Consider the following 25,936-nt stretch of genomic DNA (forward strand, 5'->3'; position numbering starts at 1 on the left):
GACTTGAATGAAGTGACAGATAAATTAATAGTACAGCTCAACTTACCTTACTTTTCCTGACCAGACAGTCCATGCCAAAATTGTTACTACACCTTTACATTTCATCGAATCTCTTTTTGATGTCTGTCATTTTGAACATCACACTTGAAAGATGTATGCTATGTAGAAACTTTATTTTGCAATTTCATAATTTGCATATTATTCGCATATTTGCAAGAAAAAACATGAAAATCAATAAATACCTATATTTTTCACAATTTCAATATTTTATTAGAAATTAAGCATGTAGGCCGTTTGTTATGACTTGATGAATGAAGCTGTTAAACAGATTTTGATATTTTTGCTTATTTTTCCTTTTTGCCCCAAAATCTAAATTTTTGGATGACCTATATTTTCTTTGAATATTTATAAAATTTCTTAATTTAGGTATAATACAGTGCAGAAAAAGATGTCAAAAAATCTGTTAAACAGATTTCAATAAATTGTTCCATTTTCCATTTTGGGTTAAATACTCAATTTTCATGCGCGGGATATTTGAAACATAAAATGAAAACATGTCCATTGCACTTTTTCCTCGAGATATACTATAATATCAAGGTTACGGATATATTATAATCCCTTCTTATCTTCACTGATCCATCAGATACCTATTGTTATGAATGATCAATGTAAAGGTTCAGAACTGGGCTACTAATGGTCTGTCAAGTATCTATAGTTATTTTCATGACTGTGTCAACTCAAAAATCATGAAAGGTCGAATGTAGAAAAAGTATGATCAGTTGAGCTGTATTATCCTTGATTTTTTTAAAAACTTTTATATGAAAACGAATGTTGGAAGGGTAGAAACTTTAAACGACAGTGTTGCAAAATATGAAGCTCCATTCCATTGTGTGTGTCTACAAATGTCAGTAGGTACCGACTCCTCCGACATTTATTAAAATTTGCCTTTCACTCATAAGTCGAGTTCGTTGTTATCACTTGCTGGGTATGTAAGCAAATCTATAAACTTTTACGAAAAGGCATAAATCTGATTTTAGTTGATTTCGTTTAGATTTTCTGATTTGTGAATCACTGATATTGCCTTAATAATGTTTGATCTTTAATACATATACAGCAGATTCGCTATGCAGTGGATTTATTTGTCATAACGGATACTGCATTCCAAACATATTCGTATGTGATGGAGACAATGACTGTGGCGACTATTCGGATGAGCAAACGTGCCACACTGGTAAGTTTTACATTACAATTAATGGTTTTCATTTTGTAACAGACAACATTGTCTTTAATTAGTTAATGTACATGTATTTTAAGCTATATTGTCAACATGTGTTTAGGCATTTGATAGACGGCCCCTACTGATGAGTCCGAATTTAACAACCAGAACTAGTTTCTAGTAATAGTAAGTCACGTTAAGTGTAAAATAATAAGGGAGCATTATTTGCCTGCATGTTCAAATATGCAGGTTTGTGTACAACGTTTGTTGTATTATAAAGATACTCTTTTGAAATGGGTACTTTTCATATCCATGGTAATTTAAAACATGAGCAGTTTAAAAAAAGTATTTTCTTAAATACATGCATAAATTTCATTTACTTGCACACCTGTACTCTGATACAAATGCGCGCAATTTCAATATTTAAACTTTTTCCCCACCATGGTGTTGCCACGCCCTTTTTGACATGGCATAGGTTCTGTTGCTTGGGTTTTTCCTCTTTTCAGCACCATTTATTAAAGATCTATTTATTTTTCTCCGGTTTTCTGTGCCAATCAAATCGACGGTGTGTAAGTTTAAGAGGCATCTCCTTTTTTCATCGCCGTATGAACAGTTTAATTATTATTTTGTTACATATTGATAGAGGTAGACGGGGGATGCCTTTCGAACCCTTGCGTTTATGGATCTTGTAAGAAGAACGGAACCACAGCCTTTACATGTGAATGCTACAAAGGATACCACGGGAATCTCTGTGAAGATGGTAAGAAAAGGAAGAAATCTGATCTGTATCCTGGTATACATGTAGATTGAATTCATAAGCGTAGTACAGAAGAATCACAACTAAAAGATATCTGTATTAATCCTAAAACTAAACACTGATTTTTGCTATCTGACGTTAAAGAAGAAACTAAAAAGGAGAGAAGATAAACAAAGAAGTCACTTCGAACCTTATACCCATCGTGTGCCAAGCACACGATCACCGACTAGTGACCACGTATGTTGCACTGACGTCATGCGCGTAACACACTGTTACAACTCAACGAAAATAAAAATTTTAATGAAAAGTATAATTTGAAGATGATTGGACATTTTAATAAAACACAAAAAAACAGTTAATGATACACGTAGCTGCTTTATAGGGTCTTAATCACAACAATGTTTGGTATATTCTACTTTTCTGAGTCCTAGTTTTCCCCAATCATGCCCAGCAAAGACTTAACTATACACTTGAAGACCTTTGCGTTGATGACACAGTAATGTGGTAATGATCTTCTAAATGAAGTTGCATGCACCAATCAGAAGTAGTCTATCCACTCGCTACCATCTGACACACTTAAATCCATATTATAACAGTTCTATAAAAAAAAATAGATTAGTATTTCTTTTGCATCACATTTTAGCTTTTACTACTAGATATGTCCCCTTTTAATTTTGAGCCGGACAACTGAGGTAAAGCAAAGAAATTTGGAATTTGCTACCCGGAGTACCCGCACTCCGTGTACGTACTGTTATGAACATCGCATTATACGTGTTTAACTAATGTTTCTATCGTAATAATAAAACAACGCTTCCTGCGCTTTATTCAGAATTAAAAAATAGAGGGCGTCCTCCTCAGAAAATGTTATAATATGGCTTTAAGCGACGGATTACATCAAGATAAAAGCGCACGCACTTTTGGCGTAATCCAAATTCTGTTGTCTCCAGTGGCTAAAAACATTGTACATCAATTATACCTCACTATTCCTAAGTTAGCTGATTACAAGTACTCAACTTTGTGAACACGTTGGAAAAAAAAAAAAAAAAAAAAAAAGGTTTTATTTCAAACTCTAATAGTGACCCGCAGGTCAAATTGCTAAATTAGAATTTACACTTAAACAGACACAATGCAATTTTACAGGCAGCAGCATAATCAGCGCCAATATTGCAACATTGAAACAAACAACTATACAAACATCCGATTCCACCCCATCCCCCGTAGGCAATGATGATAAAGTTCCTTGCCCAATGACACAACACGTTGGCACGAGCGGGGCTAGAACTCGCAACCTATGGATTGTGAATCGGGCGCTTTATCCACTCGAACACATGCTCCTAAATTGCTGTGTTAAATTCATAGATCAACGCTCACTTGATCTTATTCTGTCTTATCAACATTTAATTTAAGGAAGTTCAATACGTTGAATATACGCACTGACTTTTTGAATGTTTTTATTTTTATTTTATTTATTTTCATTGACGTACGTGTACTTGAATGATTATTTTGTTACATATTAAAAGACATAGACGAATGTCGTTCGAACCCCTGCATCAACGGGATTTGTGAGGACAGATTCGCTGCATTCAGATGTGAATGTTTCAAAGGATACTACGGGACCTTGTGCGAATATGGTAAGATACAGGAAACAATGCTTGTGTTGTTATTATTATTATTATTATTATTATTATTATTATTATTATTATTATTATTATTATTATTATTATTATTATTATTATTATTATTATTATTATTATTATTATTATTATATTATTATTATTATTATTATTATTATTATTATTATTATGCTCTCCGATTCTTCTTTCTTTCTTTTTCTTCTGGCAACAAACTTTAAAATGCTTCCCCTTCTACATGTTACACCCTACAATTACGTAACTTGCACATATGGTGCAAACAGAATTGGGATCAAAGGTCATTAAAGGGGCATTTTGGGTATATAACCAAATATCTTCAAAATGCTTCTTCTGCCACATATTACATAGCACAATGACGTCACTTACACATGTGCATCGGCTTTACCCAGTGCCCATACCTTGCACACAGAATTGGGGTCAAAGGTTATTAAGGGGATAAAATCTTACACTTGCATTATCTGGACATCTGTAAGGAGTATGGGGCTCAAACTCGATACAATAAATCTCATGACCAGGGGAACATTTTGCGGGGGTCAGGTCAAAGGTCATGCAGAGGTCAAATTTTAGAAACGCATTTCCTGGACATCTGTAAGGGGTACAGGGCTCAAACTTGGTGACAACAAACTTAATGATCAGGGGAACATGTTGGAACACTTTGCAGGGGTCAGGGCAAAGGTTATCTGGGGTCAAATCTTTATAACTTCATTTTCTGGATATCTGCAAGGGGTATGGGGCTCAAACTCAGTGACAACAAATCTCATGACCAGTGGAACATTTTGCAGGGGTCAGGTCAAAGGTCATGTGGAGGTCAACTTTTCTAAATGCATTTTCTGGACATCTGTTAGGGGTACGGGGCTCAAAGTCCACAACAACAAACTTACTGACCTGGGGAACATTTTGGAACACTGTGCAAGGGTCATGTCAAAGGTCATCTGGGGTTAAATCGTAGAATTTCATTTTCTGGATATCTGTAAGAGGTACGGGGCTCAAACATGGTGACAACAAACCTCAAGACCAGGGGAACATTATGGAACATCATGCATAGGTCAGGTCAAAGGTCATCTGGGGTCAAATCTTAGAATTGAATTTTTTGGACATCTGTTAGGAGTACGGGACTCAAACTCGGTGAAAACAAACCCCATGACCAGGGGAGCATTTTTGGAACATTTTGTAGGGTTCAGATACCTCCACAACACCAACATGCCCCAGCTAGGTGTGTGGACTATGACCACCATTTGCCACTAGTTATTATTATAATTATTATTATTATTATTATTATTGTTGTTGTTGTTGTTGTTGTTGTTGGTGTTGTTGTTGTTGTTGTTGTTGTTGTTGTTGTTGTTGTTGTTGTTGTTGTTGTTGTTGTTGTTGTTGTTGTTGTTATTATTATTATTATTATTATTGGTCTGCAGCTGTATGATTATTTCTATATTATACACACGAAAGCCTAAATATTAATTTAGAGATTCCTTTATAATTCATTGAATTCATTTAGATTTTTGATCCAGATTCCAGGGGTCCCTTATATTTTGGAGGTGACGTATATACAGGGCGGTAAGGCTTTTTTTTTCAAAGAAAATACCCAATTACCCATTCTTATTCAATTCTAATGTCCTTTTCTTTAAATTTAAACTGCATGGTTTCATTATTCAATGATGTTTTTTTTTAATAACAAACCCACATTTGAAACTAGAAATTCAATAATGGATACTGCTGCGGGTTTGTTTTCACACTCAAATGCTCCAGTTGTTATAAACGTCATGTTCAAACACAATGCCCCTCCAATTTATGTAAGTCAAAAAGTCTGTGTGATTAGCTCCATAACAGTACGACGGCAACTTCGTGACCTCTTTTGTTCGATAGAAATTTTTTACGGGTTGGTGAACACGGGTTACGTAACTAAATGTTGAAAATTTGGTCGGCAAAAATGTTTTAGCGAAATAGCTCCAGAAATGGGAGACAGGAGTCGTTTTTTGCTTAAATTGCGTTCCATGGTTACGGATAAGATACCAAACATTTGTGCAAAGAACAAAAAACGAGTAAAAGTTGAATAATATTGAAAATAAAGAAGCTTGAACATGTCCAAAGTGGCCAGGAAAATGAGAAAAATTGCACGCCACGATCACCAAAATGGTTATATCTACAACTAGGAGCACACGGCGGTCGTTTGCTTTTTTGTAATAATAGATATTAACTTACTTGAGCTTGTATTAAATTGTCAGCGAAAATGATTTGTGGAATAATCGAGTCGTAGGTTGGAAAGTTACTCTCAAAACGGCCCGTGTCTCAATCGTGCGTGTCCCGTAAGTGACAAGTGTCACTAGCAAAATAGCAGCCGGCCTTGTCATTATATCGAATAATAATCGTCAGAATCGTCCAGTTAACTCCAGTGATATTTATTTATTCAAGCAAAATACTGCAAAGTCTTACAAAATATTGAAGTCAATATAAAAAGTAATATCACCTCATTTGACTTAACTTAAAAGCAGTTTTAAAAATATTATTGTTGATCGAGTCCCTGAATGAGAAATAAGATTGCAAAAGAAACGAGTATGGTACAGCAGGTTGTGATGGTCTAGTGGTTGCGAGAGGTTGAAGGTTCGAATCCTACAGCATTTCGATTTTTTTTTCTCTTGTTCTGTTAGGCCTATGGTGTGTGTGTGTAGGCCCGTCAGTATTATGATCAATTGAAAATATTTCTATGCAACACGTTTGCAATGTTTTTCTTTATGCGTAGGCCTACATATTAGAAAATAAGATAGCGTCAGCCATAATTTACGAATTTTAAACCTGATATTTTGGCATAATATTATTTGTAATTTTTACACCGTTCTTACACCCTAACCAGACATACACATTATTGGAATCAGCGTTTCGTTGTCTAGAGCAACTTTAATTATCTTCAATAGAACACCATAAGCGGTCAAGATGCTTTCTTTTATTTTACCTCATTATTTCTGATTCAAATGATCAGAAACCCTTCCTGAAAGTTGTTTACTAATATCATTAATATTAAAATAAAAAAATTAAAAAAACGCTATGGCAGGGTTCGAACTTCCAACCTCACGTACTTCAGGCACGGCCTTAGCCACTAGACCATCACAACCTGCTAACTTATTCTCGTACCTTTTAAAATGTTATTTCTAATTCAGTGTCTCGTTCAACAATAATCTTTTATAAACTGTTTGTAGGTTCAGTCAAACGCCGGTAAAAATTACCGGAAGTGAGCCAAGTTGCTGTCGTACTGATAAACGTAAAGCATGCTATTATTCAATTGACGCCCGTTTAGTTTAATGATTATTGTGTTACATCTTAATAGAGAGAAATGAATGTTATTCGAACCCCTGCGAGAACGGACATTGTAAGGACGGAGTCGGGGCATTTACATGCGAATGTTTCACAGGATATTATGGGACTATGTGTGAATATGGTAAGGTAGTAGTAGTAGTAGTAGTAGTAGTAGTAGTAGTAGTAGTAGTAGTAGTAGTAGTATAATACAAAAGTTTGATCCAGAAATGGGGTAACTAAGTTTGGGTCCCATGCACAATTGCACTGATTTGGCTGGTTAATGTTGATCTCCGCATTCCCCCATGATATTGCCCCAACTAACTGTACAATATTCGTCTCATTATGGTATTACATATTACTAGACACAGACGAATGTTTTTCGAACCCTTGCGTTCATGGACGTTGTATGGACAGAGTCGCTGCATTTACCTGTTATTGCGACAGAGGATACTATGGAACTCTTTGCGAATATAGTAAGACACATTATTATTATTATGTTGTTGTTGTTGCTTGTTGCTGTTATTATTATTATTATTATTATTATTATTATTATTATTATTATTATTATTATTATTATTATTATAATAATAATAATAAATAAATCTACCAATGAGACCATAAAGGATGTTTTCTTTAATTTGAGATATCAATGACGGTCAACGGTGCAGAAATAATTAATTCATAAAACTAGAACTAATGGAAAGTACACATTCTAACGTTGTAATCCTATTGGTTTATACACATACATGTCATGTTGTATACCCCGGCAAGCCCCGTTGTCCGCGGAACTAAAGAAATCATCCTAGCGGTCAATATTTATGTACACCTTCATTCTCGATATCGACCCTAAGATCATGATTTATTGTCCTGACTTTATGTTATTTTCTCAACGAAACGTAAGCCAAGATATAAAACTTTATGAGACATTCTACTTGAACTGGCGAAATCACGTCCAGATTTATACGTAACATATAACTCTCCCTTGAAACCTTCAATAACATGGCGATTAGACCGTTATCGTAACCTGTATTGTATTTGTTTACTAACTACACACACAGACACAAATGACAATTTTTAATGTTTCATAATAATCAGAGACCAGCCAAATTCGACTTGTCAATGGTAGCAGCGTTTATGAGGGAAGAGTTGAAATATTATCCAATAACACCTGGGGCACAGTTTGTGATGACTCGTGGGATGCCAATAATGCAAGGGCAGTGTGTCGTCAACTTGGATTACAATACTTTGCTGCAGAAGCCGTTGGAAGAGCTTACTTTGGCCAAGGATCTGGACCGATATTGCTGGATGATGTACACTGTTTAAGATATCATCAGAGTTTGGACGAATGTAACCATCGTGGATGGGGAATTCATGATTGCGCACACGGGCAGGATGCCGGAGTAATTTGCACCGATGGTATGTAACATGGATAAGTATATATAATATCATAATTATAATCATAAAAATCTATACCAGCATACCCATATACACCAACCTGGTCTCCAGACTAAACCGCCGAAAATAGTTTACAAATGATCTTCAACTGATCATATACGGCATGTTAAGATACCTGAAGAGTGCGCCTTTTAAAGATATTGTTTACACCATAGAACATAGTAAAAGTCCTTTATGAAATATGGGATAGGTTGTAGAGGTATAGATCGAAAAAAAGAAGAAGCAAAAAGGGTTTTTTTAAGGTTGCCCCGCAGGGCTGTAAAGGAACAATTAGCGCTCAAAAACAATAGCGATCAAACTATGAATTAGTTCCCGATAGAGGACAGGGTCTGAAGAATGAGGGAGATTTAGGGGTACAAATACAAATGGTTGAGGGTTGTCCCTGAAATGAAACGACGTATTGGTGCCGTCATTGGGTCTCATACGCCCCGTATATTCATACGATTTTTAACGCGCATTAATGCAAAAGTTCGCTTCCGTATTGATTGCCTCAGATCGGTACAGCATGTATTTTCATCGACATGGCCGTATTTCTGATCCTTTATGTGTGGTACACACTTAATTATAAAGAAAATATGTCGTTGGGTCTTATGCGAAGTGCAAGAGCCCCTGTACATTTTAGTGTAAACGTGGATCTCCTCTCCAATGTTTCCCCCTTAAAGGCTTAATGTACGATTTCCTTCAAATTTTAAATTTGTCATTATATACTCAAAATGCTGAAATAATACTAGTAATAATCATCGGGAATGGTTTCTGTCCATTTTGAGCTGAAATAACGAGGTAAACACTGCACAATGTCGTAATACGTAAACCGTGTGGCGTTAACAGTGACCCAGCTAACAATTTTTTCGTTGTTATAAAAGTCGTATAAACGTAATATATGGACGTTGTAAGTACGTAAATCTGTGAACTCGCATTCGTGTTGTGACAACGTTATTCCTGAACGTTAATGTAACGTCATTATTACGTTGTTTCGACGTCAAGTTGTGAAGGTCGAAACAACGTCACTATGACGTTATATCAACGTCCGAAAAAATCGTTGTCACAACACGAATACGAGTTCACAAATTAACGTAATTACGATGTCCGTAATTCATTTCTTACAAAGTAATTTCAAGGTCATCAGAGGTCATTTCAAGCTCATGGATAGACTTCGTGGCCTAACAAGGCTGCAACAAATCTAGTTATATTTTTGGCGTCGCTCCCCACTAAAGATTTCTAATTTGCTTCGAAAGAATTCTGTTCTGAGGTAAACTTTGGGGAGCAACGATCAAATTTTGAGTAAACTGATAAACTACAACGCCAATCCACAAGCAGTATTCTGCGTGAGAACTTATAAAATAAAAATCCCTTTAAAAAGGGATGTACCGGGACAAAGACGATTCCAAGTGAAAAGCAACTTATTTATTTATCTTAATATTTGTGGATACTACAGGTCATTGCTGGCTTGTATTGTATTTGACCGATTTGACTGATTTGACTGTCTATTGTTTTTTACCGATTTCGTCTTTCTTCTTTACCTAGCTGGGGGGGTACATACTCTTGGTTTCCTCTTCTTCTGTTAACATTGCTCTAGCTCAGACATGAATTGACCGATTTTAACAAGACTTAGTCACAACAGTCGTTGACCATGTCATTTCACATGACACTGAAGGGCCACAAAATTTCAGCTAAAAATGCTTCTTCTCTTTATAACATCATACAATGACGTTACTTACTCATAGGCATCGGTTATGCCCAGTGCCAATAGCTTGTTCACAGACTTGGGGTCGAAGGTCATTAAGAGGGCGTTTCCGGTATATATTCAAATACCTTCAAAATGCTTATTTTGCTACATATTACATAACACAATAACGTCACTTGAATATAAGCATCGGCTATACCCAATCCACATAGCTTGTAAACAAAATCGGGGTTAATGGTCATTCAGGGGGTAAAATCTTACAATTGCATTATCTGGACATCTGTAATGGATATTGGGCTCAAACTCAATGAAAACCAATCTCATGACAAGGGGAACATTTTGCAGGGTATGATAACAGGCCATGCAGAGATAAATTCTTAGAAACGAACTTTCTGGACACATGTAAGGGGTGGTGGGCTCAAACTCGGTGACAACAAACTTGATGACCATGGTAACATTTCGGAACATTTTGCAGGCGTCAGGTCATAGGTTAATTAGCTGGGGTCAAATCTTAGAAATTAGAGGCTCAAACTCAATGACAACAAACCTCATGACCAGGGAGACATTATAAAATATCTTCCAGGGTTCGTGTCAAAGGTCATCATGGGTCAAATCTTAAAATTGCATTATCTGGACACCTGTAAAGGGTTCGGGACTCAAACTCGGTGACAACAAACTTCGTGATCAGTGACAACGAACCTCATGACCAGGGGAGCATTTTGCATGGTCGGGTCAAAGGTCATGCAGAGGTCAAATCTTAGAGATTCATTTTCTGGACATCTGTAAGGGGGTACGGGGATCAAACTCGGTGACAACAACTTGATGACCAGGGGAACATTTTGGAACATTCTGCAGGGGTCAGGTCAAAGGTCATATTTGCAATAATTAAGAGTGCTCAATGTCATTACAGGAAAGCACAAAAACAATGCCTTTCCAGAGGTCTATACTTAGAAATTTGTTTTACGCTCTCCTGTAATGGGATTGAGCACTCTTAATTATTGTAAAGATAGTCATTATAAAGATACAGCCTAGAAAGCAAGAATACAGCCTGTATATTAAAGATTATACGAGTTTATCCAAAAAGTTCCTAAAAGGTTAACATGGTTAACATGACTCCGGAATATTTAAATAATATATTCCATTACACATGTTTTTGCCGGCAAAGGTGGCAAAAACTGCCAGTTTTTGCCTGGTTTAAACCGTTCTGCACCAAAAATCTGAAAGACAAAAAGACACTGTCAGTTTCAATCTTTTCATAGTTTGATTAGTCAATATAATCCGCGGCATCGCGGGAGATCATCGATTAGATCAGAGAGTGATTGTCATGTATGTTAGAATACATGTCAGATATGAAATTTGAAGTTAGTGATAGCCATGAAATGTCCACGTTGGAAATTACGTATATTGATATATTTAAAACATATCCCAATGTTTTGGGTTCTAGACTTTTTAGAAATTTATATTTTTTTTTCATCCCCTTCTAATAAAATTTAATCTAAACTAGATCCTGCACAAGATATTCGCGAGTTTATGAGTTTATTAATGCGGAATGGGGGGGGGGGGGGGTTGAGGTTTGGTCCCATGCACACAAACTTATTGATACCCCCACCCGTCGTACAACACCCCGTGTTCATGGACGTGCGTAGAGTTTAATGATTCTGGTATTATATTTCTAGAAACCGACGAATGTCTTTCGAACCCTTGCGTACACGGATTTTGTTTTGACAGAGTTGATGCATTTTATTGTCATTGCTCTAAAGGATACCATGGGACTCTTTGCGAACACGGTAAGACACACAAAATACTATAATTTTGATTTAATTATTATTATTAATATTATTATTATTATTATTATTATTATTATTATTATTAGTAGTAGTAGTAGTAGTAGTAGTAGTAGTAGTAGTAGTAGTAGTAGTAGTAGTAGTAGTAGTAGTAGTAGCTTTTTCGTCTACTTTCGAACACGTCCATCATTTAAGGTTAAATACCACTAATTATGTATTACACGTGTTTCAATGGGAAAATGCCTAATTTCGGGTGCAATTTTCTCATATTCAGAACTCTCACAGTTCAATGCCACCAATATCAGGTGAAACTATATGATTTAGATGCCAAATGATCATAAATTCAACATAGGTTGACCTGAGACTTTTCTTGTTTTAACGCACTGAACCGTAAACACCTTAAAATGACAGTGCGCCCTCGAAGCTGAAAGTTACAATATGATAGGGCGACTATTTCCTAAAAACCGAAGCCGTGCGTATGAATTTTGGTACTATTACATCAAAAATGTCATATAATGAGAGAAAATGTACCATTTTGAAGCATCAAACTCTAAAAAGTACTTTTTTGTCTATATAACTTGATCAATTTCAGCGATTTTAATGCAGTCTTTTCGAATGCCATGAAAACAAATAGTTACTCATCGTATTTCAATGTATCGCCCAGGCCTATTAGTGGTATTTAACCTTAAGAGCGGTTCAAATTGCATCGCCAAATTCGATCCGGTAGAGGAGGTATCTGAAGTCTGGTACCATGTTCGCCCTTTACGTACTAACGGGAGTGCAGGAGACCGTGCACACTTAAAAGTGTTAATGCAGATGTCCTCTTTCAAATCCCCCCTCTTATCGTACAACAAGCCTTTTCATCGACTTACGTACAGTTTAATAATTCAATATAATTGTTACATATTAATAGACACAGACGAATGTCTTTCGAACCCCTGCGTACACGGAGATTGCAAGAACATGTTCGGTGGATTTGAATGTGAATGCTACGATGCATCATACTACGGGATTCTGTGCGAGCATGGTAAGACTCAAGAAGGAAAGCTATCAGTATGATTTTATTACTAAACATTTGTACTAAAACATTTTGTTTATAAGTGGAGCGGTTTCCGAAAAAATAGCTGAACGATGGGGTTCAGGTATAAAACAGTAATATTTGAAACGATAGAATAATGGAAACTATTAGTTTATGGTATGGGACTGGCTGGGGTGGCTACGGTTTTGTTAAAAAAGAACGACTAGCCGTGAAATGTGGATATCCAACTAGTTTGTCCCACAGGGCTACAAAGAAGCACTAACCGCGAAATATGGTGAGCGAGAGTGTATTACGTAAGTACGACGCGCGCATACGGCAAGGTACACCTATAAAGGCGATTCACGTATAACGGGCGCGTAAAAAAAAACGTTGCGCATAATACGCGGAAGATCCAATTTTTGTAATTGTTTGTTTTTTTTGCAATAATTAATATGTTTAAAACCTTAATTATTCAATATTAAAAATGACTTAATAGTATGATAAAATCGGCTTTACCCAGTATGCCACTTCGCACTCGATACTTTCCCGTACACCTCGCCTAATTACTAATATACAATATACTGGTATTCTAAATCTTGTCATTGATTGTATATGTGACGTGTTATGTCAAAAGCAGACATTTTTGGGCAGGAATGGAGAAATAGCCAAAAATCTGGCCGTTGTTGATTTTTTTCACAATTTGGGTTTGTTGCGAATTTGTGATGTTATTAATGTTAAAAATGTTGTCTGATATTTTCAGACCGGAATATAACTGACATCTTGTATTTTTTAAGACATTTTTAAAGGTAATACCTATTCCCAACATTGTCAATAATATTTTCAAATGCCGATATCCCAATTTCCAATTTTATAATATCATAACTTACGAACTTAATATCTTCGCTTAGAAATGGGAAAAACAGCGTTGTGGAGCAAAATATCTCTATATTTATGATATGTAAAACCTTAAAATTGATAACCTGCCAAAAAGTGTCTGATTTTGACATGACACGTCACATAAACATGATCATCATTACATTGTGATATCATAAAATATTTCAATATACTGCTGAATTATCTTGAGAAACAAATAAATATCACAATGATGGTACTTTTCTTTGCGATTGCATCGAAAGGCTAACGATTGTGCTTTAGGAACCAAAAATGCGGGTCACATCCCTAAGGATATTCCGAAATCCAGTGAAATCATTTAGATTTGTCACGGATAGAAGAGCATGAACACCACCATAACCGTCACATTTTAATTTCTTTCATTAATTTGTTGAATTAATAGACGCATACGACTGTCGTTCGAACCCCTGCGTTTACGGATATTGTAAGGACGGTGCGGCTGCATTTACATGTGAATGCTTTTCAGGATACTACGGGACTCTGTGCGAATATGGTAAGAGGCAGGAAAGAAGACTAACCTTTTGATTTTATTACTAAATATTAGCAGTAGTAGTAGTAGTAGTAGTAGTAGTGGTGGTGGTGGTGGTGGTGGTGGTGGTGGTGGTGGTGGTGGTGGTGGTGGTGGTGGTGGTGGTGGTGGTGGTGGTGGTGGTGGTGGTAGTGGTGGTGGTGGTGGTGGTGGTGGTAGTAGTGGTGGTAGTAGTAGTAGTAATAGTTAGTTAGGGTTAGTGTTAGGGTTAGGATTTAGGGTTAGGGTTTAGGGTTTAAGTTATCATTATTATTATTATCATCATCATCATTGTTATTATAAACGCTTGTAATAGCCATGCTATGTTACAAAAATATATATATATACATTCGTCATTATTTTTTAACTCTATCAAATTATCGTTAAACCATTAACGTTTAGCGGTGTTCTTTACTATCGGATCATTTTGATTTTATATTTAATTTGTCTTGATTTTGAGTAAAGAAACGAAAACTTGTTTATATGTTCTCAGAAATAAATGAATGTCAGTCGTCTCCATGTCGGAATGGTGGCAATTGTAGTGACGCAATTCGTGGTTTTCATTGCGATTGCCCCGAAGGCTATGAAGGAAACCGATGCGACATAGGTAAGTACAATTCGCTGACATAGTGACGGCCATTGGAATATGACCGTAGCTAGGTCAACTGGCTCACGCTTTCTTTGTTACGAACCACTGATCAAAATAATCACAACACAAAGCCTATGGCATATCAAAATTCAGAACAAGTGTATGAGCCCAGGCTAATTGAACGTGCTCTACGACAGCGAATATGTAAACACACCGACACCCAAGGCACTGCAGCATCTATTCATATGTTGTGTCCGATATTAGCGCTGACATATAGAAAAATGTTGACAATACATATTCATGAGAGTATACATTCAACGTCCAGTTTTAGAAATTGAGTGATTTGTGTTTGGAAGATGTGGAATACATCTGACTGGGTGTTTTAATTACGTAACGCATAATGGCTTTGACATCTTCGAATGGCTGCCTATAGCTGTTATGTGTTCAGTTTCTATAATACTTCGTCGGCAGAATGCAAGATTAACGTAAGTGCCTTTTTCTCCGTTTTACATGAGAAGCATTTTTATGTTTCACTAGTTGGTAAACATTTTTATCTATAAACATTTGACATCAAGTGTGCCTCACTTAGTTATGAAATTAAATATTGTTGATGACAAAATTTTAGGGTGAATGCAACACTAACCCAAATGCCACTTTGTCTTGCACTGTATTAAGAAACCAATTATAGAATGCAACACTAACGTATTAGTGCAAACCTGTGCATTATTAGGATTATAATTGGTAAATAGTAATTAAATGGGTAAATAATCATTAAATAGATTAAATAACATACCTCTTCTATCATTTTCAGATTCTTTGGTCTGTACAATCACTTAAATGACTATGAAAATATAAAAATAAAATATCGTATGTGCAGTCATGCAAACCTGCAGCAGAAAGCAACACTAACGTAAGTGGCACTTACGTTAGTGTTGCATTCCAACATTTCAGATACAATATCATTGTTAGGTTAGAAAGGGCCATTTGGTATACACTTTTGAAAAGGGGGTCATCGCGTAGAAACGGTGGAAAACATTGAGACCATGTTCGCCTAGATTACAATACAATTTTGCTGATACGAGAGAAAATGAGAGAAAGTGTCTGCATATTTTATGGCATTTTGATGGTACAATTCTAGGGGTAAAGGGGCCAATTGAGCAGACGAAGTGTCTGCCTATTTTATGGAATTTTGATGATAGAATTCTACGGATAAAGGGGGCAATTGGGTAGACGAAGTGTCTACCCAATTGGAAATTTGATGATACAATTCTAGGAGGAAAGGGGTCATTTGAGTAGACGCGCCTAAAAATACGGGGTTCATTGGGTATGACTATAAAAACGGGCACATAGCATTCACTTCAAAAGTTGAGTGCTCCCTGGGAGTGTGTCTGTTTAGTATTTGATTGGAATGCCGTGTGTATCAACAGTGGGTAGTTGTTGTGTGCAAATGTCATAGTTAGTTTGCTTGTAAATAATAATTTTGTTCTTTCGGGTAGGATACACGTAAACGGAAGTCAGTATATAGTGTGTAATTCCATACCACGTAGGAGGTCAGCTGTTCAAAATAATATATTGGAGAGTTTGCGAAATGCTGTTTTAAAGCAGAAACGTCAACGTCTGGAGGATAATAGAAGATTACGTAGTCAAAACCTCTCTGCCAATAAAACCTCTAGAAGTCGAAGTAAACCCGAGTGAATGAATATGGACATAAGTCAAGAAATAGACATCGCAGTCAAAAAACTTAAAGTAGATCACTGCATTGTGCATCCTATACGCAAAGTGTATGTAATTCGGTTGACTTGGTGCGAAGAAACTAACGATTACATAATGTCGGCATCAATGCAGTTCATTCCAAGTTTGATCAACAGGGCTTTTTCATACTCGCTCTCCCTTACCTGAAGTTTGCGTATCTTATTAAAGGTAGTCCTCATTATCTATTTTATAATCCGAAGGTATTATGCTATTCATACTTTCACTGAAGATGAACAACGGTTTGTCCGGGAAAACTTTTATGTTGTGGAAATATGACAACTGTCCAAAGAACTTTTGAGCCAAGAACAACGATCAAGTGCTTACAGCTTTACGTGTGATTTTTGATATCATGCAACATTATGCTGAAGTTTTCAATGCTTTCAACATTGCATTACCATTACCATATTCAAACAAACATTAATGTGCGTGTGAAAACTTTTTAGCCAGCTGGAATACGTTGTGCAATACTTATGTATACAATGCTTATATCAAAATTAACGAAAAAGATATTTACAAGTACATGTACCAAGCATCATCTTACATGCAAGGTTCATTTTCAATATCGTGCAATTTTTCAAATTTGAACAAAACCTAATGACATTTTTTGCAAGAAACAGATTGTGTGAAAATAACAAAAGGATTCACCGAACTAAATATAAAGCCCATTGACAGTTAATCACTTTTGATCTTTCTTTCAAACTTGGAATGAAGTGAATCGATGCATGCGTTATGTAATTGCTCATTTCTTTGCAATCAGTCAACCGTTTTGGGTGAAATTAGCTGATAAGATGCATGAGAAGATGGGTTACACACTGTTTTATTAAATTTTAAGATTCCGATGCCTATTTCACGACTAAACTAATTTACTCGGTATTTTTTTTCTGGGACACTCTGTATTATTAGATACGGACGAATGTCTTTCGAGCCCCTGTATTCATGGATATTGTAAAGACGGAGTCGGTACATTTACATGTGAATGCTTCACAGGATACGACGGGACTCTGTGCGGTTATGCTATGATCTCGGGTAAGACACGGGAATGATGTGGTATAATCATGTATTTTATTAAAATTATTATAATACTCAGTAGTTATAGACTGGTTTTATTTTTGAAAGACGAGTTCCATTCGGCAAGTTTGCATATAATATAGCTTATTTTGTTAAATCGGACACGCTAAAATCGATTTTCTGTCTGCCGAGACTCTAACAATGACATTGTTGTGACGACCTTATGTTTACCGTTAGTTGCTTAGCAACTCGGTTTTTAGTCAGTGTCTTCTTCAGAAGATCATACGCGAGTGAGGTTATATTGCCTAACTCACTAGCGTTCGACCAAAGAGGCAGTGAAAATCAGGCAGCAATCTTCTGAAGAAGAAACCAATGGTAAAAGCGTTGCTGTGCATCTAATGGTAAACAGAAGGTCGTCACAACAACAGTGTCGATGGAGAAATTCGATACATTTCAAAACGTCCACAGAAGTGTTTTACTGGAAAAGAACTATGAACTTCGTGTTTAAATGTCTTTTCGTGTTTAAATATTTTTTCAGTATGCTCCATGGACTGACCAGTAGTCCTAAGGTTCTCTAGTGCTAAAACAATAACTATTCGCCCGGGGAGGCCTCTCCCTAAGAAATGGTGTACGGGGATGCCCAAAGGTTTTGAGGTGCATTTTCCTCGTTTTTGGTATACCAATGGGATGATTTTGAAGTTGTTTTAGGTATATTAATGACCCCTTATTTCTGTGATGGTATCGAGATGGGCTGTTGTAAGTTTTCGGCAGTATATTGATGATATCATGATGGGTCACCATTACAGTAAAATGGTATAGAGATTGGTTGGTTAGCTGATAGAAGCGAGGTATATGTATAGTAATGCAATACGCAGGTATAGAGATGGTCAACATCATTCTGAAGTTTACTTTTATCACCCCGTACAAATATTTTCCAAGATCCCCCACCTTATTATTCGCTAGTCCAAAAATAAGGTATCCTAGTACGAAAATATTTTTGTTCCTCTTTATGAACAGATGGACTTATAACTCTCATTTCATTTGGTGGTGTTACGGTGTTTCTTCTCGTGTTCATCCCGACCTGTGTATACTGTGTTAGAAGGTTGGTAAAATATATATTAATTTCTATCTCCCCACAAGCGTAACACAGCTAGGTAAGCCTTTATAATCCAGCATAATCCAAACTCATCGACGTGCCCGGAACACAAGACGCTGCGCCAAGACGATACAGCTACACTGAAAAATAAATTATGCTATTGCAGTATGCATCAACAAAATGTGTGTCTGAAGATTAATAAAAAGTCCTTGTTCAGTTAACCGTTAATAGCCCAAACCCCTAAATTACACGCAACATGATTGCCACACTAACAAATTAGTGTATTCGAATGTGTCGATGAATAACAGCAATGTTTACCTGATGGCATATCTAACTGGGGCATCAACTGAGCCGTAACACTAACCCAGTCTCCTGCAGGTGGATAACCAAATATTTTAAAATTAGGACACTATCTGTATACTTTACTCGTAGTAGGCCAATCAATTTAATGTAAGCGCTCTTGGTATTAAGGGGAAAATAAGTTGTGTTGAAGTTTGCTTTTTAAATTATTCTCACTTTGTTGCCATTACTTATAAATCTTCAGTTTCCTAATGTAATGTAGTTTGAAGCAACTTTACAATGACCGTGATGCAAGGTATTTATTACTCATCTGATTAAAACGTACCTTTTTGCGTAGCTCATTTTGTTATTGTTCTTACTAGCTGCTTCTGATTTCTCATATAAACATATATAAACGAAATTAAAACAAATGGCGCACGTCCCAAATGAAACAACGTTGTTGTTTTTGTTCATGTCTTTCTTTCTCTGTTTAGCCTTATCAATAATGCTTAATAACCATTTTTTCGTTATATTTCTTGAAGATACCGTTCCTCCAAGCAGAGAAGTAAAACCCATGGAAGCTGGTCGAAGTAGGTATAATATGTCCCGTAGAACTAATCAAAACAAAATAATATACGAGTGAAAGGGAAACAATAATCAACGTGTAGCGCGTTGAAAATGAAAGTTGCAGCTACATCAAGAGCATTACCAAGTCGTGTACCAAATAATGTGTTAGGTTACTGCAGTGCATGACCAGCTCAGAGGATGTACATTAATATTGTTAGCCCAGGGGGAGGGTAAAATTGGGGTGGTAGGCAGGTTGTAAAGGGGGAAGCGATTGGCACACATTTATAGAGCAACATTTAAATAAAACTCTCTAACAAGGCTTTGTGAAACAATACAGAAACGTAAAATGTGCAAAATCTCGTGCTCGCTCCGCTCACATGATGCATATTTTATAGACCATTTCGTCGGGTTCATCTCATTGTGACGTATCGTGATTTTTCATTTTTGCTAAATTTGTTGGATCTTATGTTGAATTTTGATGTGAACACTTGACTGATACCAATCATTTTGATACAGCTTGTAAAATAGCTTTATTCTGCAATTCAAAAGATGAGAAAGGTAATATAACATGATTGGAGAGATTCTACATGTAAAATCTTCGAGCTTCCAATAAGGGTTTCATAAAATCCTCATTGCTGCATCTATATAAATTTTCTCAAATATGTGCCTTCACCCAACGTTATTTATCCTGTTAAATTACATTGAATACCTCAATTGGCGATGAATTGTAAACTCCCTGAAAAATTTATTTTATTTCTTGAACAATCATTTGAATTCCTCAATGCACAACCAATGTCTTGAGAGACTCCTTTCCATTCAGTAGCTTTACTGCCTGATGACCCTCACGTATAAAACTTTTGCTGAGATATGTTTCTCACTACGTCATATTCTACCTCACGTCCCTCTTCTTTACTTTCCTCTTTTTATTATTTTCCTCTTCCTCGCTTTTTTCACCCAAAATTAACAGGGAATTCTATTTATCGGTGTACACTCCTAGGGAGATTACATTTGCGTGGAAATCAATATGACCTTCAGAAACTTAAATTCTCTGCAACACGTTTGTTTTTTATTTTGTTTCTTGTTTTTTCTTCTCTTATCTGGCATAAATTATGGTTAAGATCTGTTTAGATGATAATAATAAAACAAACTCTTAACATTGCCTTTTCCTTATTTATTTTAATCAAACGACAGATATATCATAGTGGGCATATCAGGTGATAAAATTGATGCTGGCAACATTGACTACCAAGAATGCATTGGAGAAGGTGGATTTGGGTCAGTCAGACGCGTGTCATTTAAAAAGCCCTACAAAGGATACAAAGAGGCTGCCGGAAAAACAGTAGTTTATGAGATAGGAAAGATAGAGATTGAAGTCATGAGCCAACTACGTCATCCAAACATAGTTAACTTACTTGGTATCTGTGAAATCCCACGTGCTCATGTTATTCTAATGGAATATTCACCTAATGGTTCACTGCATAATTACCTAAAAGATCCATCAAAGCCTCTGCCATATGAGCTGCAGAAAAGGTGGGCAAAAGAGTCGGCACTTGCAATCAACTATCTTCACGGACAGAAATTCTTGCACAGGGACATCAAGCCCTCAAACTGTCTTCTTTTTCAAGACAACCTCTTGAAATTGTGCGATTTTGGTCTTGCACGTGAGATTAAAGATTCGCAGACAACATCCTGCCAGATGGGAACATATCGCTACATGGCACCAGAAATTCATCTGGGGAATGGGCGTGGAAGGGCTGTCTATTCAAGACCCGTTGATGTATGGGCCTATGGGATGCTGATTCTAGAGATCTGCACACGGAAACCACCATTTCATGACTTGGAATTTCACAACGTGGGTGTTGAAGTTGGCAGAGGAGTCAAGCCATTCATACCTGAACACTGTCCCAAGGGGCTGGCAAATATCATGCAGCAGTGTTGGAATACTAATCCTAAGCAACGGCCTACAATGATATATATTGTGGAGGGTATGCATAGAGAATAATTATTTGTTTACATTTAATCAATTTAAAAACGTACTTTTCAAGAAATCATGAAAAAATATGATGCTTATTTAGTTTTCGAGATATATAATTTGAAAATTACCCAATACTCTTTAAAACCTTGAGCTCGATTAGAACCCTCGGTTTTCTTTTTCGAGATATTACACATCTAAATATGATGATATAAACTATAAGTAAATAAATTTAGGTAATAAATGACTTGCAACTTAAACGAGAAGGACGTATCCACTAAATATAGAACGACATGAAAGGATCAAACGCCTTAAATAAAAACCTATGCATATGCACAAGTTGGACATTTGTAAATGTGACATACAATGGTGATAGTCCTACATGTACGATAAATAAGTGCCTCTAGATCCCGTGGTCTTTGGCATAGATGTGGCCATTAATGGGTAAAAGAAGAAGGAAAAGGTGAAGACTACAGAACAGAAGCAGAATATAAATTATGCCCGTTACACTGGCATAAAGCCTTCCCAAATATAACGCAGCCGTTATATATACTCCTTTAGCTTCTATTATTATCATCGTGTTCACAATACTTAAACATAAAAAGAACGATTGATTATGTATTTTGACACCACATTCGTCCAATATATATATAGTGTCTTTCAATATTAGCAACATAGTACTTTTTAAAAAGAAAAGTTGCAGTTTACAGCGATAACACAATCATTGTGGCAATTAAAACAAAATGCAATCATAAATTAAATACAATACAGGTCTTTTCAAAGATACTAACAGGTGCGAGTGATCGGCATGATAATAATAATAATAATAATAATAATAATAATAATAATAATAATAACACTAATAATAAGAAAAAAGACCAATGAGTTAATAGTCAGTATCGTCATTTGTCTTTTTCCGTAGCATTGGGTGATTGGTCATTGCAGAGAGAAATCCAACCCGCGCATCACAAATATCATCGTATCGCCTGCTGTCCAAATGGGGACATGGTTACGTCTTACAAAGATGAGCTCTGTCTTTTCGATTGTGATGGGAAATTCAAAATGCAACTGATATCAACTGAGACAGACTCTGACATGAAAATCGGCTTCGTTTGTAACATATGTGTATCATCAAAAGGATACATCTTTGTTGTGAGTGATTCCTGTAGATTTGTCCACGTGTTTACTACAGAAGGAAATTACAACCACTGTTTTACACCTGGTGATGATTCCAACACATCTGTAAAGTGGAAATGTCTAGCCATAGATAGAGAAGGACATTTATTGGTGGGTGATAGTGAAAGGGGTATCATCACAAGTCATGCATGTCCAGATGGTGTTCAAGAAGGGTGGTCAAGGGTGGTTAAGAAGATCAATTGCTCTCTTGGTTATTATCCAAGCATGGTTGTCAATAGCAAGAATCAAATCCTGATTCATTCCCATCCAGCATTAGACTCGGTATACAGTAGGGTAGTAGCAATAGACTACTCAGGTAACGAAGTTTTTACCTTCACCCCAGAGTTCGATGATGATCTGACAGGTAGAAAGGTAATTCCCTATGGGATAGGCTGTAATGACAGCAATAATATTTATGTTGCAATGGACCCAGGAATGCTAGTATACAACAGAGGTCACATTCACAGATACAGCCCAACAGGTGTATTCCTACAATGTATAGCCAAAGGATTGTACAATCCCTGTGACTTGTCAATGACTCCTGATGGTTCGCTAATGGTTGCTAATGGGAAATCAATCCTAAAATACCACCTGCAGTAAAACTATCAAATATGCCATAAGCATTAGTTGTACAAGTACCCATTTTAGGCTAGGTTGTGCAACCATGTATGCCACAATTTCTGCTTGTGTCTGATGAGCTATTCTGCGAATTATGCACCGTTCTCACGACGAGCCAAACTAATACCTAACAAACTCCATTTAATAAACATACCTCAAACGTTAACCTCGTGTTTTTGAGCACGAGTTTTAAACACACCACACTGAAGGGCCATTCAATGTATGTATAAGCGTGTTCTGAATGATGTGCATGTTTCAGATCCTAGTGTCTTAAAAGAATCATAGGGGTGGACATTACTCCCTACTCAAGTAAAATACAATTCTGCATGATTTCTTTCAATTGCAGTCAGAAAATTCAAAGACTTGACACAAGTCTAAATTTGGAAAAGAGGAAACAAGACACACCGTCATCGTCCCTATATCTTCGTGTCAAAAATTGCCGTGATTTAATTCGAGACAGGCCGAGCGACTCAGGCTAAGCATACAATTTGAGATTTTGAGAGCCTGCCACACTGTTTCTATTCTATGTTTTTACGATTTTCGCATGATCAGTATATGGCTGGCCGTAACCGCCACAACGTGGAGCTGCTACGCGTAGCTTACTTTTCGCTTCGCGGAGCTAAATTGACCAATCATGTTAGATCTTTTCATTACGCGGAGCCAGTGGATGCATCCTCGTTCCAGAGAGAGAAAACTCTTGCCAAAATTAATGTTTACTATGGGGATTTTAAATGAATCGATTGTAAATAAACCACGACCAGTTGTACAGGATCAATACCATTGTTTGATTAGTGTATAGTCAATGTTACCTTGCATGCATGTGTCATGTGTGTGGCGTGTTTGTTTGTTTGTTTGTCTACTGTGTCAGGCCAGGATCACTGACACTCACGGTACTGATACTGTCATACTATCACGGTGATCATATTGTTGAATGTTGTTGACTTTAAAATAATCATGATGCAGTCATGTCTACAGTAGAATTCACCACGACCTTTGAAGGACTTAAACCCCATTAAAAGCTATTAAACCAAGATAACACTCAATGAAAACAGCTCAACTATGTTACATCAGATCTTCTCTGGTTAAATACACACTGCACGTGTGTCTGTTTTACCTGTGCAATGAACAATGAGCTGGTATTATAGTTTCAGTTGGGTGAACGATTATAAAGCGAACGCAAGGTAACAATACTGTGGGCTTTTGTTTACGAAATGAGACAATAGTCTGCTTATTGTTAACCAGCGTTCTTGAAAATGAGAAGCTTAATGACTTAGCACGGTTTAGAAATAATTTCTTCATATTTTTTGGTGTTATCTGTCGTTTACATATCCTTCCTAAAACACAAAAGTACCAATATTTCCAAACACCTAAATTAGCTAAAAATTTAGGACATGTTACAAAACTATATTTTCTAGAATTTCAGAGAATACTTTAAATATTGGCCTGTTATTTTTTACACAGTGACGTCAACTAGGCAATGGCCTATACTTCTAACATACACTATTTGTAGAGGTCACGCGTCAATGGTGAGCGCACTGAGTATTGTGTATAGGAAAACGGACAGTAACTACAGTATGTATGGCCTACTACTAGTATATAAAGTAAATCCGAACTGGTTTGCAGTTTGCTGAAGGTCGAATTCCGCAGGACACACCGCACAAGTTATACAAATTAGCTCCCGGCGATACACTGCAGATCGCAGAACTGTGTGCATGGTTTACCACCACTCTGCCTAGCTATATAGTTATGTACAATACTGTATGAGTTTCTTATGAGTGTATGTCCATCTTAAAAATAAGTCGGTTCGTACTTTTCATAAACTACTTTTTGAATCATAACTTTCGTGACCGAGGATATCTTGCAACTACGTGACGCTCGTCTGGCAAATTCTTAATGAATAAATTCGCTTCACGTAATGAGTAAGTCGTACTTGATTGGTCAGTTTTACCTCCGAGTAATGAAAAACTCTAACATGATTGGTCAATTTGGCTCCACGGAGCAAAAACGTTGTGGCGGTTGCGGCCTACCATATCAGTATCCCATATGATATTTCTATTTCAAGAAATGTTTATTTGTTGTAAATCACAGGTTTTATCTTAAATACACTAACTGGAAATTAAATACACTAATTAAATTAATCTAACTTGGCTCCCTAGATACGTGCCAAACTTACTGAAAATTGTTTATTACTGAGCCAATTTGTTTGACAAAAAATAAGCGGAATATGAAAGGCTTGCACCGATTTTCTTATTTTCTTCACAGAAAGGTCAATTTTTTTTTATTCTGGAGGCATCTACTACCAATCCCATCATGCCTATGGTAATCCCACATACTATTAGGCCAATACAATTTGTTTGTTTTGATGGTTTATTTTATTTTCTTCTTTAACCTGGGACACTCAATCAGTTGAAAACACAATTATTCATCTGTTCTTCCTTGAGGCCCAGAAATTGCTTGGTTGTCCTCCAATGATTGACCCCTATTTTGAAATTCCAGAAGAAAAGGTTGGATTGTATATACAATGAATACATATGAATACCCACATCTCGAAATTATTTTCCTTTTAGAATTGTTTACATCCTGAAATGATTTTAAAACAGTTTAA

At 36.4% G+C, this 25,936-nt stretch overlaps 1 protein-coding gene across 1 annotated transcript; it reads left to right on the top strand.

Annotated features, from left to right (window-relative positions):
- Positions 1-1,864: 1,864 nt before the first annotated feature.
- LOC140146533 (uncharacterized) lies at positions 1,865-24,674 on the top strand. Its single transcript, XM_072168412.1, has 14 exons — positions 1,865-1,976; positions 3,494-3,604; positions 6,945-7,055; positions 7,276-7,386; positions 8,009-8,329; positions 11,729-11,839; positions 12,750-12,863; positions 14,149-14,259; positions 14,768-14,881; positions 17,519-17,641; positions 18,641-18,725; positions 19,541-19,588; positions 20,757-21,550; positions 22,460-24,674. Exons 3-14 carry the CDS (start codon positions 7,043-7,045, stop codon positions 23,311-23,313), a joined length of 2,799 nt encoding a protein of 932 aa, XP_072024513.1. The 5' UTR covers positions 1,865-1,976; positions 3,494-3,604; positions 6,945-7,042; the 3' UTR covers positions 23,314-24,674.
- Positions 24,675-25,936: the final 1,262 nt, after the last annotated feature.

This window comes from Amphiura filiformis, chromosome 2 (assembly GCF_039555335.1).
Source record: "Amphiura filiformis chromosome 2, Afil_fr2py, whole genome shotgun sequence".
In the NCBI taxonomy this organism is placed as follows: domain Eukaryota; kingdom Metazoa; phylum Echinodermata; class Ophiuroidea; order Amphilepidida; family Amphiuridae; genus Amphiura; species Amphiura filiformis.

Excerpts from the sequence above, each read along its gene's own strand:
- LOC140146533 (XM_072168412.1), top strand. Across the intron at positions 7,387-8,008 it reads TGGAACTCTTTGCGAATATA|AGACCAGCCAAATTCGACTT; the intron begins GTAAGACACATT and ends CATAATAATCAG. Across the intron at positions 18,726-19,540 it reads TGTGTATACTGTGTTAGAAG|ATACCGTTCCTCCAAGCAGA; the intron begins GTTGGTAAAATA and ends TATTTCTTGAAG.